This window comes from Corvus hawaiiensis, chromosome 1 (genome assembly GCF_020740725.1).
Source record: "Corvus hawaiiensis isolate bCorHaw1 chromosome 1, bCorHaw1.pri.cur, whole genome shotgun sequence".
In the NCBI taxonomy this organism is placed as follows: Eukaryota; Metazoa; Chordata; class Aves; order Passeriformes; family Corvidae; genus Corvus; species Corvus hawaiiensis.
The window spans coordinates 83,542,950-83,560,219 of NC_063213.1; the positions used below are offsets into that span (position 1 = coordinate 83,542,950).

The 17,270-nt window shown below is 40.9% G+C and overlaps 1 protein-coding gene across 1 annotated transcript; it reads left to right on the forward strand.

The window, feature by feature from the left end:
* Nucleotides 1-369: 369 nt before the first annotated feature.
* LOC125329696 (carboxymethylenebutenolidase homolog) lies at nucleotides 370-8,949 on the forward strand. The gene is made up of 6 exons (XM_048311992.1): nucleotides 370-574; nucleotides 3,503-3,716; nucleotides 4,313-4,420; nucleotides 6,285-6,427; nucleotides 6,810-6,901; nucleotides 8,554-8,949. Exons 2-6 carry the CDS (start codon nucleotides 3,511-3,513, stop codon nucleotides 8,731-8,733), a joined length of 729 nt encoding a protein of 242 aa, XP_048167949.1. The 5' UTR covers nucleotides 370-574; nucleotides 3,503-3,510; the 3' UTR covers nucleotides 8,734-8,949.
* The last annotated feature ends 8,321 nt before the right edge of the window (nucleotides 8,950-17,270 follow it).

Sequence of the window (17,270 nt, forward strand, 5' to 3'; positions counted from 1 at the left end):
CTAGGGAGACTTAGTAAGTTTTTTAAGCTGCAAGTTTGCCAGGACAGATTCATCTTAATTCGCCTCAAATTTCATTAATGGCATTTATTATAGTCAATAAAGTATATGAATATTCTTCAAGAAAATGCATCGGCAAACACAGCACTGATGCTAAATATCTCAGTTACAAATACTGACATCTAAAGCCTCTGCAGTGTCTTAAATGGCTGCATCACATACATCATAGTGTAGTACAGTGTTTGGGTGCATCTTTCTTTCTAAACTCCTTAGATAATAAATAAATAAAAGGTAGAGTAAAGGCAACTGATGTGGAGCCTGCTGCAGACTGCCTCTCTGCATGATCTGTCCCCACCCCTTCCGTTCAGGATGACTCTCAAGCGAAGCCTCTCCTCCTCACTTCCCAATCCCAAAATCTGCAGAAGAGTTGAAGAGCACCTGAAAACTGGGTGGGCAGCACCAGGAGCAAAACAGTCAGCAAGAACTGGTTTTCTTCTTTTTCAGTTTAGAGCAATCTAACTGGTGTCTCACTGAGCAGAAGAAGCGAGCTGGGCTGAAACAGGATCCTGCACTCCAGGTATGTTATGGCAAACTGGTCCATACAGACTGAGTTGACAGCTGGAAAGGATAGCTACTTTTACCTGTGCTGAAAGGGAAAATCTGAAATTGCTAAACAAATAGATATTGCTCTTTGAAAAGAAATGAAACAATCAGCAAATCTTCTTCTTTAAAGAGAAACTATTATTTTGGTTTCAGTAAAAAATCGCACAAAGACAAGTATCAAGGGATAAGGGGATAAGATAAGGGGAAAATAAAGGCTGTCAACTTTGGGAAAGACTGAATTTCATTTTGAGTCTTTGCTACAAGCTGTGGCACAGCAATAGTTCTGAGGACACTGATTATTTATGTTCATCAAGTACCAAGTTCACATTAAAGAACCGTAATAATTTTTTTTGCCCTTATGGTAATGAATTTCCGTTCTTTTCCTTGTTTGGTATATTGAACCCTTAACATTGAAATGAAATGCTGCTGTAGCTTAAAATGTTATCTCTCAACCTGGGAAAAGGGCAGAGATGTCACATCTTGGCATCAGTAGTCCAAGGTCCTGCCAAACAGCACAGCACTTTGAGATCACATGCTCATACTTACTTTCTGAGAAGTGGAGATTGTCCTTAGCAGGATCTTTGCCTCGGTTTAACCTGATTGTTTTTAAAAAGATTTTTAACCTCACTTTCCAAGTAAAGATTCGTTTTTTCCTGATGAAAACTAAGACTCAGCAGAATATAACTATGTGATTTGTTGCTCCTAGAAATGCAGTAGTTCAGGTCTGTCCTACCACCTTTGGTGGAGCCCACCTTTGCGTTCTGTAAATAACTCCTCAGTTTTTAGGTTTCTTGCACGAAAGCTGAATGATATCAAGACACCCAAGGAAGAGCAGGACCACTGGAGAGAAGGAGAAGCTCTAAGAAGGCTTTCTCTTAAGGAGCAGTAGGATGACACAAGATTCATCAATATCTGTGGTTTTTTTCCCATTATCAGCAGTCACTTTTCCAGCAGGCCCTCTATCTCCTCTGTGCTGGAGCTCAGTGATGAGGAGTGGGGCATAGAGGCGAGATGCTGCCTGCTTGGAACTGTGCCACAGGGAAAGCAGGAAAAGGAAAAGTGTAATGGCTGAAATTGGTGGGAAGAGGGAATGAGGTGAGACTGGAAATATCCTGGCGTGTTGCTTTGCCACACCACATTGCGTAGGACAAAGCAGGCGGGAGCAAATAAAGCTTCTGACTGAACAGGATCCCATCAAACTTCTAAGCGGTTCAGGTGTGGCTGACTATTTACTAACGTTCTCCACTGCCTGGTGCCTGGAAAGAAGCCATCTGGCCCAGCCTCAGCCAGCATAGGCCAAAGAAATGGTTTCTGGGAAGCAACTGATGGATAGGGAGTAGGCTGGTTCACAACTATTTGCATAGCTTAATGCCTCCTAAACACTACTTTGTTGAAGGGGACACCACAGGTTGTGCCCTTCTGAACAAAAGACTGCAGTGGCGTAAGACTGTGGCTGCCATCTCAGAAGGCAGCAGTGTTAGCTATCTTTGGGAGTGCCTGTGGTTTCTCCAGGCAGCCTCCTGTACTTCAACAAGCTCATTCATCTTAGGTTATAAGAAGAGAGGTAGGAAGCACTTTTGTATGAACAGACCTCTCTCAAGCATTCTCAGGCATTTCAAGCATTATGGGGGGCTTATGGTAGGAGATAATCTCCCATGAGTGTCACAGCTTCCACTTTCACATAATGCCAAAACAATCGAGGTTTCATTCTGAAGATCAGGCTATTTCATGGTTCCTAGCACCAAGCCTGACATTCAGATGTTGGGAAAGGTGAGATAACAGTTAACACATGTAATCAATTCTCAGTTATCAGCACAGGGGATTACTGATGATGAGAGATCATCCATCTCATGGCTTTATCTGAATGAGCTTGATTAGAGCAGTAAAGACATGTCTGCCCAGTTCCTGTATGTCTACACCACTATCAGTCAGGGGTTATGGTTGTAATCAAGTGTATTTGCTCAAACTCAGTGCTGGCCCTGCCAGATCTGGTGACAGCAGCCCCAGGGTTGGGAGAGGATGGTGAAGAACAGCGTCTCTACACTGTGCATTGGGGAGGATGATTATCTTGGGTATAAAGCAGTCTAAATGCACATAAAATTTGGATTCTTTTATTGAGCCGGAGTGAATCATGCAAACTGGGAAGTGTTGTGTAGGGCATAAGCAAACAGTGAGTCTCTGTGGCATCAACTCTCTGTTCTTCAGTCCGTCCATAACAGGGTTCCGAATGTGTCCGTATTGCCTAGGCAAAATTTCCCATTACTCTGTGAAGTGTAGCCCTCTGCTGCTCTAGTTAATGGAGAGCTGAGGAAGGCATGTATTTTTACAGGAATTTGCTGCTCTTCCATGAAGATTAGATGGTTTTATGAAGTACATGTTACAACGTAAACTGAAATAAGAGGTTGATGTAGAAATGATGAAGCAGAGACAGTCATAATGTACATGCCTGTGTACTGCACCCCCAAGGACAAAGTCAGCACATGACTAGGAAATGCTACTATTATCACTGCCCCTGCAGACTTAATTGGATTCCTTGTACAGATGCATTGTAACACCACTTTTAATTACAGGATCACAATCTACTTTTTGCACAGAGTCCATTCCAAGCTCTTGACACAGAGAGTCAGAACAACTTTTGACTTTAATCTGTCTAGCACATCTACTGGCTCATTGTCTCTAATTGCTACTTTTGGAGAAAGGACAAAACCAAACACTCTCAAATATTCTGAATGAGGCGTGCACATATGCTTTACTTGCAATCCCTTTCAAGGGCATAGGGGCACACGGCACTGGAATCTAGTTTACAAATCCATACCGTAGTTCTTTTCTAACTGCTCCCAGTAAAATTTTTTTCAACAAATTATTTTTACACTCTTGCTGTCTTTTTCTTCTTTTTTTTTAGGTTTTCAAATGGCTGATCTTTTTCTATATAATACTGGAGAAAGGTCTCACTATGGGTGCCTTGGACATGAAGTACAAATTGAGTACCTTAAGGCATATGTTTGTAGACCATCTTTTTCCACGGACAAAGCTGTGATCGTGGTTCATGATGTATTTGGATGGCGGTTCCCAGATATTAGATACATAGTCGATTTGATGGCAGGTCATGGATATATGTAAGCAACTTTCTTTCCTATCTTCACCTTAAATAAACTGGTAGATCACCAGGCATGGCATATGATGTTTCCAATATACAGAAGGCAACCATGCCATTTCAGTCTGAGCACATTAAAAAGAAAATGAACAGAACATTTCCATGGAGCCACCAAAGATACTAAAACTGACCCAGGAAAAATGGCTACCTGAGCACAAAGGACTCTTGAAGTGCCTGTGTTTGTGCTTATGAAGCAGCATGGGTGATCCAAAGAGAAACAGCTATTTTAACCTTTTCAGAACCAAACCTTTCGAACATTTGCTTTAGCTTGTAATAGCAAAGAAGTATATATGTGTTTATATAGAATCAGGAGATTTGTTTAATCCCTTTCCTTTTGTATTAAGTGTGTCTAAGGAAACAATGAGCGTTTATTTGTGTCTTCTTTTTTTCCCATCCAAAGGCATATACTTTTAGCTCTGCTGATCAGCAGAAAAGGATGAGTAAAACATGATTCAGACCATAATCATGTAGATGTGTACTCTGGACTAGAAGATATTCGGAGACATTTAGACATGCACAGATTCAATGAAAATTGACTGAATTCCATCTCTCACACAGAACCATCTGCCCAGACTTCTTCAAGGGGACAGAACCCTGGAAACCTACTGATCACTGGGTTGACTTTCCTGACTGGATGAAAAATCATGATCCTATGAAAGTAGACAAGTAAGATACATATTTGTACTTGAACTCTAAAAATCATCCAGCAAATAAGGGGAATTTATAGGAAATATTAGAAGTGGCACCTCACAGCAGGGCAAACTGGCTGCACAACCACAGTTTCTTATTCTGGGTGATTCTTCTGTGGTTCTGGGCACTGTCTTGGCTGGGATTTGAAAAGGATCATCTGCTCTGCCCATCACTGCTTATTGTCCCCATCTTGTTTTCCTGGGCCCTTTTCTAACTATGTTATACTGGCCACACAGGCTCACAGTGTTTCACAGGCAACAAAAGACCCAGTACTCTCACTCACAAGTGCTGATTCTGCCCCCAGTTCCTCAAGATAAAGAGGAAAATTCTTCTATAACTGCAGATATTATCTGCCAGTTGTCATGTGCTCATCTTGCTTTCTACCTTGCAGATTATGAAGGGTACTGATGAGACTCTCCTGAGCAGCACTACACAAAAATTTGCTAGACTGACCAAAACCTAAGATACCTCTGATCAACTGTACTATTTTTTTCAGTGTGAAATAGAGGGATCATTATCTGTACAGCTTAACAGTGCCAGTAACAAGGCTTCCCTGAATTACGGGAGGCATTACTGTTTCTTCATCTCTTACCACAGCTCAAAATTTCAGAAGATGATAGTGAGGCAATGACACCTTATTACTCAGCTACCATCCTGCAAGCCACAAGTATTCTTCTGACCCTGTCCAGACATTCCAGCAGCTACATCTTCAATGTCTCCCAGCAAAGTTTTTGACCATATAATTGCAGAAGCTGTGACCAAATTTTTGAAAAGACAAATGACTAACAATTATAAAAAAATCCCACCCCAAAGAGGAGCAGATATGTAGATGCTGTCTTAAAAAATTAAAATCTCAAGACATGCCTTTGCTGTCTTCTGAGGGTTCACTTGTAGGTGAACTTTCCAGTTTAGATCCATTGCTCTTTCAGAGAACATGGAATCCAACATACCCATGACTTTCTTATTACCCTTTCAAACAAACCAAATCTGAGAGAGCATGGCCACAGGCCTAGGACACAATGTCCTCTTCATGTCACTCTCATACTGGGTTTTTTTTGGTCAGCCTTACCAAACCTGAATGACCATACAACTCTACCTAATATTTGAAAACATAGTTAATAGTTTATGCAGTCTGCATTTAAACTTAATTTAAAACTCTGTAGGTAATGAAGAAGATAAAATTATTGAGACCTAAGAAGTCAGCAATTAAAAAAAGATTTACTTTTTCTCACCTACAATGAAAATATTTTTCATATTTTTTTTCATTACACCTCACGCAAAAGTTTTTTTTAAACGTTGTAGTTACTGACAGTGTAATTTTGAGTAATTGCTTCTTTAGCATAACATTCTTGCATGTGGCCTTGGTAGGATATCTTAGTATTAACTTGTGCAACAGGAATGACATAGGAAAAATCTTTATCTAAAAAGGTGAACTCTATAGAGATAGTACAGTGAAGCTTATCTATTCCTACAGTCCATAATGCAAGGTGTTGTTCTACTTGCAGATATGTCTTGTCTTTAGTTGTCCTGTCCTAGACAAAGTGATTCAAATAAAAATTTACTAATTTTGAAAACAAAGGAGCAGGTGACAATTCAGGTAAGTATTTAAGTGCCTACACCTGTACTTCCCTAAACTAGGACCAGAGATGTTAACTCTCATTTAATAATAGAAGCCACTTATCTAGCCTGAAATGTGCTTTTTAAAAGTAATCTCTCTTTTAAATGATTGGAGGTGCAGGCACAGAAAAAATATCATGTATGTCTTGTAATTTACTTCTTAAATTGTCAAGTACTGGTTCTGCAATAGATTCCTTAGTTTACTTTTGTTTATATGTCTTAGGGAAGCTGATGTTGTCTTGAAGTATCTAAAGGAACAATGCGGTGCAAAGAAGATTGGTATCGTTGGGTTTTCCTGGGGTGGAATGGCAGTACATCACTTGATGCTGAAAAATCCTCAATTAACCGCTGGGGTGTCCCTCTATGGTAGTGTAGAACACATGAAAACTTACTTGGGTTCACATGACTATGCATAGTTTGTAATTCTACTCATTCCTTTGTAACAAATTTCTATAAAAACTCAAAGGTGAGTTGCAGATTTTAATTATGGTTATTTCAGCAACAGGCTATATTGGTATAAAAATTTTAAGAATACTGTAAATAAGAAAAAAATTAATTCCTTGTTTTGGTACCTGGAGAGCAGGGAAATATGCTTTCCAAATGTTTTTTCTCCATCCAAATAGCCACTGTCCTGATCTAAGTAATGTACCTAATGAGTAAACTTAAATAGGAATTTTGTCTTTTAATTTGCCATTTATGTTGCAGGAATGCTAACCTCACTAACAGACTGTTTCTCAAAACATTATAGGAATAGTTAGAGACTCTGAAGAAAGATACGCTTTACTAAATCCCACATTTTTCATTTTTGGTGAGAAAGACCACACTATTTCTTTGGATCAGGTAAGTTGTTGTTCTGGAAAGACTTCTTCTTTTCCCGTGGTTCATTTATCCCACACAGAAATCCTCATTAGAAACCATTTTCAGATACAAAAAATTAGACAGGTTGGATGGTTCTGTTTATATTTCAACTTCCCTCCTATTTGTTTAGGTTATTCAAAGCTTCCTTTTTGAGGTGGGAAATACAGTAAAGAACAGTCATGAGCTTCTGAGTGGCTAGATAAGTGGAGTGTGAAACTGGGCAGGGATATCCAACTTGGTATGAGCCAAGCATCTCAAAAACTTGTATGCTACTGCTATGGGTGAGAAATCAGGTAGTTAAACCACTGAATCTGGACACTGAAAGGGGGAAAAAAAAGGAGTTTCAGCTGCTTTCTGAAGTTCAATAACTGAACTTTCTGATGATGGGGACCAATGAATAATTGCTTTTGCTGCAAGGAGACAAACTGAACTGTGTCAAAAGAGTGGACACAGATTTTAGCTGAGATAATAACAACTTGTAGACTCAAATGTTTTGACTCCTGGCTGCCATCTGTGTTCTGATATAACCCCTACTGTAAGCATATGTGAGAGGCTGGATAAGTATATGGGTAGGAAACTGGTGCCCTCTTCTGTGCATAAACTCTTTTTCTTCAGTTGCAAGGATAACATACCACCTCCAGCACAGCTTGTTTTTTAGGGTAGCGTCTGACTGGAGAACTGGCAGTGTTCTCTGGGAATGCAGAAGTCATTCAATATTTACTTCTAACTGCATTAGTCAGCATGTTAATCCATACCTCATATGTGCCTCCTTCACACAGGAAAACAAATCCTTCACTCCCTGTCCTCATTTTATGATGAATGTGTCTTTTTCCCACGGGCACAATTTTGGCAAATGCATCTCTTCTGTCATGTGTTACACATTGAAACCACGCCTTTTGCTCCTGAAGCTTTCTTTCTGTGCAGGTTGTGTAAGAAAAAATTCCTTCCCCCCCAAAAAAACCCCCCTCAAATACCTAGTTTTCTGCACTGAAAAACAAAAGGGTTCCGTATGAAAAAAACCCAAAACCAACAAAAAACCATGAAACAAATCACAGTACTCTCTCTAATCTGCACAATGGGTAGAAGTGTAGAAGTAAAAACCTGTGGGGCAAAATAAGTGTTCGTTCTTTTGTTTTCTGACTTTTAATAGAAGTAAGCACAAACTGTGCTGGAAAATGTATACGGTGATTAAACACAGGAGTAGTACTTTGCATGTAAACATGTGTGAACTAATCACCAAAACATTGTGCAGCAGCAATGTCTTTTTGTTGTTCAGTAAACCAAAAAATAAAAAGCCCTTCATGTTTTCTTAAACCATGTCAGTAAGCCTATCAAAATATTTCGGACTGATGGTCACTAAGGTTTATGGAGTATGTTCTCTCAAGATCAGAACTTAAAGTGTAGGTTACAAGCCTAAGAACATTAACACATCTGGCAATAAGATTTACCAAACTATCTTTGCTGCAACTGTTGAGGTTCTTAGACTCATCCATACAAAAAAAAAAAAAAAAAAAAAAGAGTTTGGTCTTACACCAAAGAGGCATTTTCTCTATGAGAAACAGAAATTAGGCAAACTTAAAAAAGCCCCATAATGTAATGGAAAAAAAAGCCTTTTTTTTTTTTTTTTTTTACAGATCTTCTTATTGGAGGACAAGCTGAAACAGTACTGTAAAGTACCATATAAAATTAAAGTTTATCCTGGGCAAGTTCATGGGTTTGCACAACTGAAGCCAGAAGATATGAAACCTGAAGATAAACCTTATATTGAAGAAGCTAGAAGGGATATGATTGATTGGATCAAAATGTTTGTTTGACAATAGCTGAAAGGAATGCTAGGCTTCAAGATCAGCGATTGATTTAATTTGAGAGAAGAAAATAGTCAAGGGAAGAATATTTTAAAAATTGTCACAAACCAAAATAGGAACATTTTAATTTATAGCTTTAAATTATTGTTTACAATATTTACAGAAGATTGTGAAATAAAAGTTGGACTAAAGGATGATTAGGCATTAAAATTTTTTTTGAAATTTGCTTGCTTTTTATTTACTTCATTATTTTACATTATGGCCCTGATAGTAATGATAGTGTTTATCCATTTGCCTTTGCTAGTGAGCATGACTTCATCATGACTTTACTTGAGTAATTTCAGGCTTTATTTTGATATGATGGTGGTCATAGGTGTTCACATGGAAGTACCCTGCGTTTGCATACAGACATTTTCTTTTATTATCTACAAAGTATTTTTCTCAGCTGTGCTGGGAAAAATTTCCCATGCCTGAAACAAACACTTGGCTATACTAAGGAGTTAGGAAGGAATGATATTGTGGTGACACCCTCCAGGTATTCCCTTGGTGATATTAAGAAGGGTATTTCTAGTATTCCTTCATCAACATCAAGAAAAAACATAAACAGTCCTTCCTGTGGAAGTTACCCAGACATGAACACTGCAGAAACAGTGGGTTTGTTGTCGTGGTCTAAATTGTGGTGATCAGGCACAGGGCTCATTCAATCTTGATTATATTTTTTGCTTTGTGTTATATCCTTGTTCCTCTCTCAAGTTCTTCCCCTTTATCACCCTTATATCCTGCCAACAACATAATATATAAACAAAAATAAGCATCCCCCCCGTACATGCTGGCTCTCTGTGGTTTTTTTATTTCACTGCCTTGGTAATGACTTGGCAGCTAGTGTTTACTCAGAGATTCTCTAAGGAACCCATGGCCCTTTTTATTTTCTACATCTGTCGGTTTCTCACCCTGTCACCTAGTTAATGTTGCCATAAGTTAAGGCTAGCTAACTACATTAATATGAATTTCCCTTTGATATCAGGAATTTCTGGCAGTTTCACCCATTGTTATCCTATCAAGGCAGCTATATGGTCATGGCATGCTGGTTGTCCACACACCTCAACAGACCGAGCGTGTTAAACAGTACTTGCTCGATGAGCCTCTTAAAAGGGCTTACACTCTTTTATGTGCTCTGAGTTAGATGCATGGGAGAAATACCAACAGTATTCTCAAGAGGCCAAAAAAAAAAACTTCACTGGCAACTATAGAAAATCAGAGGACTTTGGCAAAAGGTTTAGAGCAGCATTCTATCAACATAAAACATCTCACAAAGTCTTTACCTTGTCTGTTCAATTCAGCAAACTCCAAGCCCATCCGATTTTAAATTACTCAAAACTCAAAAAAAAATAAGAAGGAATTAGAAGAAGAAAGAAGGAAAGACATAGAAAAGAACAAGTATAGCTACCACTCCTAGTGCAGCAGTGTTCAGCTGACAGATATTCCAAGAGGAAGTAGGGCCATGACACGCTTGCCTCATGTCTCGGTTTAAGTACCCTTTGCTCTGCATTGCCTTTGGTTTTCCTGGGGCCTTCCTTCACATCATCTGGCCACTCTGGGGCTAGACTGGGGCTCCAGAGGCAGGTGTGGAGCATTGCCTCAGCTGTGCTGGGCATTGGTGGCCACGGCGGGGCTGGGATACGGGCCTGGGGGTGGGGAATGCAGGGCACAGCCTCACCTCACCAAAGGCAAGGCCCGACCTGCCCCTGCCCTCACACGCACACACACAGCTGAAATGTTTCGAGCCAACAATCCTTCCAGTCTCTCACAGTTGCATGCCGAGCTGTATTAATGCATTGATACATTTCAGAGTCCTTATTCAATAAGTCAGTAGCTGTTCCTGTTTAATTACAGGAAGGGTGCCATTTCTGTGTGACATCCTGATTTTTGATAATTACTCTTTCTGACACGAGCAGGAGTTCCTCTATCACTCTGTTGCTTGCAAAAGGGTTCACGTTTTGGTACCCTTTCCCTTGCACCTTCTATTACCCAGACACAGCCTGATCCACATGCAATCATTTTGTGTGGGTGTGTTAAGAAATACCACCAGTCTGCCACAAGAAATCTGGAGAACCTTCCCTCTTTATGGAATATAAACCTGACGGTGTCAAAGCACAGATTTGGCAGCAGTTACCTTGCCTTGCCAGGGAGCCGTTTCTTAAGACTCCTTGCTGCCTTAATCTCTGGTGAAGATAAGGCAATGGTGAGCCACAGTCCTAAAAATTATATTGTGAGACCACTTCAGATGGAAAATGTTTATATCCATGGACTCTAACGAATAGGGGAATCTGCGCTGCTTATTTCCCAAGTCTGAGGTTCTGCTTTGCAGTCAGTGAGTTTTCAGGCAGAAGAAGAAAGAAGGATTTTTTTTTTTTTTGAGTGTGTAAATAAGGGCATTTTAAGGTATATGAGCACAGTCATTCTTCTTTTCAGTTGTATTGGGGACCGTGAGATTTGTGACACAAGTGGTTATCTCTTAAACTCAAGGACTGACAAAATTACACAACCAAGGTCACTGCTGTACATGAAAATGTTCACTTTAAGGTGCACTACAATACATTTATCATCAGAGTGACTTGCTGCTATTTGTCATCCAAAAAATGATGGAATTGAGACTCTTTTCTTCTTCCAGTACTGGTAAATAAGCATGGTCTACTGGTTGTTGTGCATGACACAGAACTGAAGACATTATTAGTTTATGTAATACTTGCATTTAGACAGTCCTTAGTCATGGAGGGGTTGTTAGAGTTGTCTTCTTTTGGATTTACTACAGTCAAGCACTTAAGATTTTGCATTTTTATTCTAGAGTCCTAGGACTACGAGGCTTAATTCAGTGCAAAAAGGGCACACATGTCCTGAAATGACCTAGGAAGAAGGTGACTGGTAGTGTGCTGACAAAAACAAACAGTTCACTAGACGTAGCCACTGGCTGCCTTCATGGTTCTCAGGAATGAAGGAAGGCATCAGGAGCAGGTTATAGGCCAAAATAAACTTTGGGCCACAAAGATGGTGAGAGGACTGGAGCACCTTTCCTGTGGAGACAGGATGAGAGTGTTGGGGTTGTTCAGCCTGGAGTTCAGTGGGAGTGGGGCAAGGCTGGGGACTAGGGGTGGCTGGGCAGCGGGGCTGCCTCCATCTTCATGCTCCACAGGTGCAGTGGAGAAGGTTGTGTCAGGAAGGCACAGGGGAAGGTGAGGAGGCAGTAGGCATCAGGGGAACCACGGAGCTCTGAGATGTTTCACAACTTCTCTGGGGCAACCTGCCCAGAGAAGTGATAGAATCTCCCTCTTTGGAGAGTTTCAAAACCCTTCAGGGTGAGTAAAACATTGAGTGGTGGTATAGTAAAACTAGTCATGGTCTCATCCTGGTCCACGGTGGGAGATTGGACAAGGTGAGTTCCAAGGGCACCTTCAACCTCCAACCTCCTTTGATCCCCAAAGTCCCCATGCTGACCTGACCTGGTGCTTTTGGCACAAGTCTCTGTTAGCCCATGTCCCCAGAGGGCTGTACCAGGTCACTACATGTATCTTGTGTTGCCAAATGTCCAGGTCCCAGTCCCACAAACGTTCCCATGTGTGCCAAGGAGAGCTCCAGGCCCTTGGCACCACTCTTGTGCCTACATAACCCCAGAAAAATTCTCCAAGTGTCATGCCTTTGTGAAGACAGCGCTATACATGATGTCATTTTTGTAGGAGACAAGGGACAAGTGTGATGAAGCTCTTGGAAATAGGAATTTGAGGGAGCTTTGAAAGCAGTGTCTGCCGTAGCTCGTCCTGAAGTGCAAAATGCCGGTTGTGTTATTGGTGTTAAAACCTGTTTGAAGTGGGCTAGAAACATGCACTGCATGTGCAACAGCTTTTTCCTGTCTGTTTTCCCAAATATTATGCCTCTTCTTAAAAATAAGCATTCAGTGGGGAGCCTCTTTAGGTGGCGCTTGTCCCTATGATCCAGGTGTTGTAGGTGTGGGATAGAGTGTGTGGGATGCAGCTCAACGTTGTGTAAACAGATTTTATAGGAGAGATGTGAAAGCCTGCTTGTACTCTTCTCCAAAGGCACTGAGACATTGGTCATCAGGGCTGGCACAAGGTGTCTCCAGCCATTCTGGGCATCCAGGTTCTCCTGCTGCTCACAGCATGTGGCCACATGTGCCATGGCCTCTGGGGTGCCTGAGAAATTGTTTCTTGGGTTGGTTAGTTGACCTCACCGGTGGTGGATGCCCTGACCTCATCTCTGCTCACCCTCCTCTGCTCTCATTCTCCCTCTTCAGTGAGCAGGTAAGGAATTTGCAAGCAGTACGTAGAAGTCCCCTTCAGGTCTTTCTTTAAAAGCTACGTTGGGGCAGGATGCCTCATACCTACAGAAACAGGAGGATGGTTTGCCTTGAGAGAAGGAAATGAGGTGGTTTTTGCACTTCTTAGCCCAGAGGTAACTATAGTTTAGGTGAGATCTGGTGCAGTTGGTTATCACAGCTTGTTTTCAGCACTGCATAAACAGCACCGTGGTAAACAGCTTCACAGCCAGACCATACTTGCTCCAGGAAATGTCCACAAGATGGGGCCCCTTTCCTTGACTGCCATGAAGAAGACTTTTAGGGAGTTTGGCTCTAATTACAGTAATCAACACTCTGAATGGTCCCTGCCAAATCCTGCAGTAAAAGTACACCAGTGTCAGAGGAAACCTGGCTTCCTAGTAAGTGGGAAGCTGTAGCAAGCAAAGCTGTTCAACGTTGTTGTCTCTGTGTGCAGCAAGGCACCAGCCTGCTGGGTTGTGATAAAAGGTGGAATGTCACCTGCTCCTTAGGAGTCTGTAGTTATTCAGAGAAAACACCGGTTGTCATACAGCATCATCACACCCTGCATTTTATATTGCAGTACTGAATATTTATCAGTTTGTCTTCTGTACGTAGCAAAATCAGATTACCTTGGGATATCATTAGAGCTTGATAAGACAATAAGTTGGAAGAAGCATGATTTGAATTTTAACCCAAGGGTATTCTCTTTATGCTTGCTCATCATGAGTCAGATCTTTTTCCTATATAAGCAAGCATAAATAGAGTTACACTAAGCTGCTTAAAGGAATTTTAACTGTGGCAAACAGTTTCAAAATGCTGAGCTAATCTCCTTGCAATTCTCTGTTAAACTTGATTGGCCAAATAATGAAAAATCACTTTAAAATTCATCACCAAAATAAAGCTCAAATGAGAGGGGCAGCCCAAATATTTATCACTGCAAAAGTAGTATTCAAAGAATAGCAGCTAGTGAAACTGAATTTCTGCCATCCAAGCATCACCAGTGCTCACTAGAGGTAGCAGAAACCTCTACTTCGGAATGGAGTATTGTGGAGACAGATATGTGTCTGGCACTCCTATGCTGCATGAGAAAATGGGGAGCAGCCACCTTGATGACATGTCATAGAAGGAACTGGACAAGGACAAATGAGCAGTGGGAAGAATAAATAGATGGATGAAGGAGAAGGCAGAGAAGCATTTCAAACTAGAGCTATTTGGAGTCTTGTTACCTATTTCTGTGTTGATGCTGTAACACCAGGCTCACCACTATGGGTGAAAGAACAACAGAGATGCTGTTGTGCTGTGGCTGCAATATTAGGAGTTCACAGATCAGACTCTGCCCAAACTGAGTCTTATCTGAATTGTTTTGTTATTTGGTTTTATTTTCCTGGGGGGGGGGGGGTGGTCTTGTGTGAGAAAACAAATCTTGAAACTCTTTTTAATACCATTTGCTACATTACAATTGTAGCAGAGAAGTTGAAGAGAGATTATTGGAAGTGTTATTAAAGGTCTTATTTGACATCTATTTGAATTAGTTAGAAAATATAGAATGGGATAAATGGCTAAGACATATTCCTAACAAAAAACAGTCAAGCATTGAAGAGCACATTTGATTTTTATTGGCAGCATGCTGCATTTCACTTCAGTAAGGGGGCCAGCCAGACCAAGGAATATTGTTCCAGTACATGCATTTACATGGGAATAAGTGAACAGTGCCATTTTGATTAGTTAAGAGTGACAGCAGAGCAAGGTTAAACAGCTTCTCAGACTTGGGTAGAATAAATGCTCTGTGTGTATGACTACCTAATGCCTGTGAAGGGCAAGAGTAGGAAGCACCAAATGTCTAATGCTTGGTTTAAAAAGATGCTACAGTGGCCTGTCTCCTGTTGAAAGGAACAAGAAACTAAACTGAGCTTGAGGGTTTCTTCTAAAAAGACCTCTTAGGTCTTGAACTGTTTAGAAACCTTTCTTCACTTGAGGAGAAATGGAGTAATTTCCAGTTTGTCTTCTAAAATACATACCTCTGGAGAAGTTACGTATCTGGGATGTATGAGGATGTGTTGTATGCACAGCACTGGTGTATGTCTCTGTTCTTCTGACCACTCTTGGTTCAGATTGCACAATTTATAACTTTGCAAAGAAACCTTCTGCTGATTTACCTTCTTCAAGCTGATTTCTTAGAACTTTTAGAGATGCTGGTTAATGATGGGTTCCCTGGGAAAGGATTATACATGGCCGGAGATATAAGAGACCAGCAAGGTGTAGGTAGGCAGCAGCAGCTTTGGATTCCCTAAAGAGGAAGGGAAAAGGGACATACAGCATGAAAGGTTGAAGGGAACAGTAGTCAGAAAATCAGCATGCTGACAATGGGGTCCCACAGGAGTAACAACAAGAGGTTACCCGGTGCCAGCCTGTGAGGAGGAACTGTAAGACCACATGAGAAGAGTGGTTATGAAGGACAGTGTGCGGGGACATCACATGGAAATGTAGTTATCACATGCTGAATTGCTTCAGGCACAGAGCTAGGAGTGGTAGACTGACATAAACCCTTCCTTGGCCTTAACACACTTGTGGGTTATGCTGACTGACCTGAAATTCATGAATATTTATGGAATAAACATGTCAGCAGCCTATTTACAATAAACACCTGGAATTTCCCTTCCAACCTTATAGTACCAAGTGGGTATTATTAGGTGTCTGGAAGGGGTTGGGGAGGACTGCATGAAGATTGACTCATCATATTTGTTATTGCAGATAACAACTGGTTTTCATTTCTGCTTTCCTGCAGATTCCTAGATGGCTGATGAATGAGGCCCTGCCCATGTGATACTGGAGGCAGGTTTGACTATGAGGGTTGTGGGGCAGGAAGTACAAGTTGGGCACATCAAGGTGTATGTTTGCAAACCACCTGCCAGCACAGGCAAAGAAGCGATTGTGATTCATGATATATTTGGATGGCAACACCCAAACACCAGATACATGGCTGATAATGCTAACAACTAATGGATACATGTAAGAAATCTTCTATTATCCAAGAAATCCCACTCTTTATGATTTCTACCCTCACGTTAGAACTATTATTCTCATACATGAGAGGAAACTATTACCAGGGCAGTTTGAGTGACATATTTCCATAGTATAAAACCAAAAAGGAACATTGCTGTGGAACATGGCAGAGTATGGCATGCTTCCTTCATTATTTGCTGTTTACAGAAGAAGTGCCTGCACATATAGAATGCATAGAATAGTGAAAACACAATGCAGTACAAAGTGATTCTGACTATTTTCCCAGCAATGTGAGATGGCTTTTAAAAATAGTGTGCTCTGAAACACAAGTGTCTATTCTGTTTTTACAAGCCTTCTTAAAATAAGCAGTCATTCAATTTGAGTTATATCATGGGATTTTAAAAAACTGCCATCAGAAAGCAGCAGAAATATGAATGAATGTCATATATTTTGAATATGATATTGAATATGCACATTGAATATGTGCATATGAATGATTCATATGCACACATGGGTATTAAATACAATCTTCTTCCCCCCCTGCACACCTTTCACACTCATTTTTGATGTCCAGCAACAGTTAAATTCCAAAAGGAAGCAAAATCTTGCAACAACTGGATATGGTGCAATGTACTCAGTTTGGTTTATACATTACAGACATTCATACAGGGTTCAAACAGGCCTGCAGTTCCAAAAAGCAAACCTCCACATAATCCTGTAGAAGTCTAGATTGGAGACATAGTGCTTTTAATGCCCTGAGCCTATGGAGCATGAGGGAAGCCAGATGTCAGCAGACAGTTGCCCTGTGGCTGAGGTCTGTCTGTGGAACTTGAAAGGAACTCTGTGTCTCTGGAGAAAAAAACACTACCTTTGCAAGCATTAGGGTTTTCTGATACACTGGAACAATGCAAGGATCTATTGTCTGTTCCTTGCTACTGTCTTTCCTGAGGACTTGGCATCCCCTATTCTGCTCCATGTTTGGAAGCATGTTTGTCTTGTGACCAAATGCAAACATTCTCAACATGAGACTGGACGCACACCCTTCATGCTGTGCAGGATGCTGGCAAATCACTGGTGTGACAATGTGCTGCTTTGTTACAGTAAGAATCTGCTCTGTCAAAAGTACCCAGTGTCTGATCAATTGGTATTTTTCCATACTACCTTGCAAATTTTCCCTATGATTCATGCTATGCCATACTTGTTTCTGGGATAC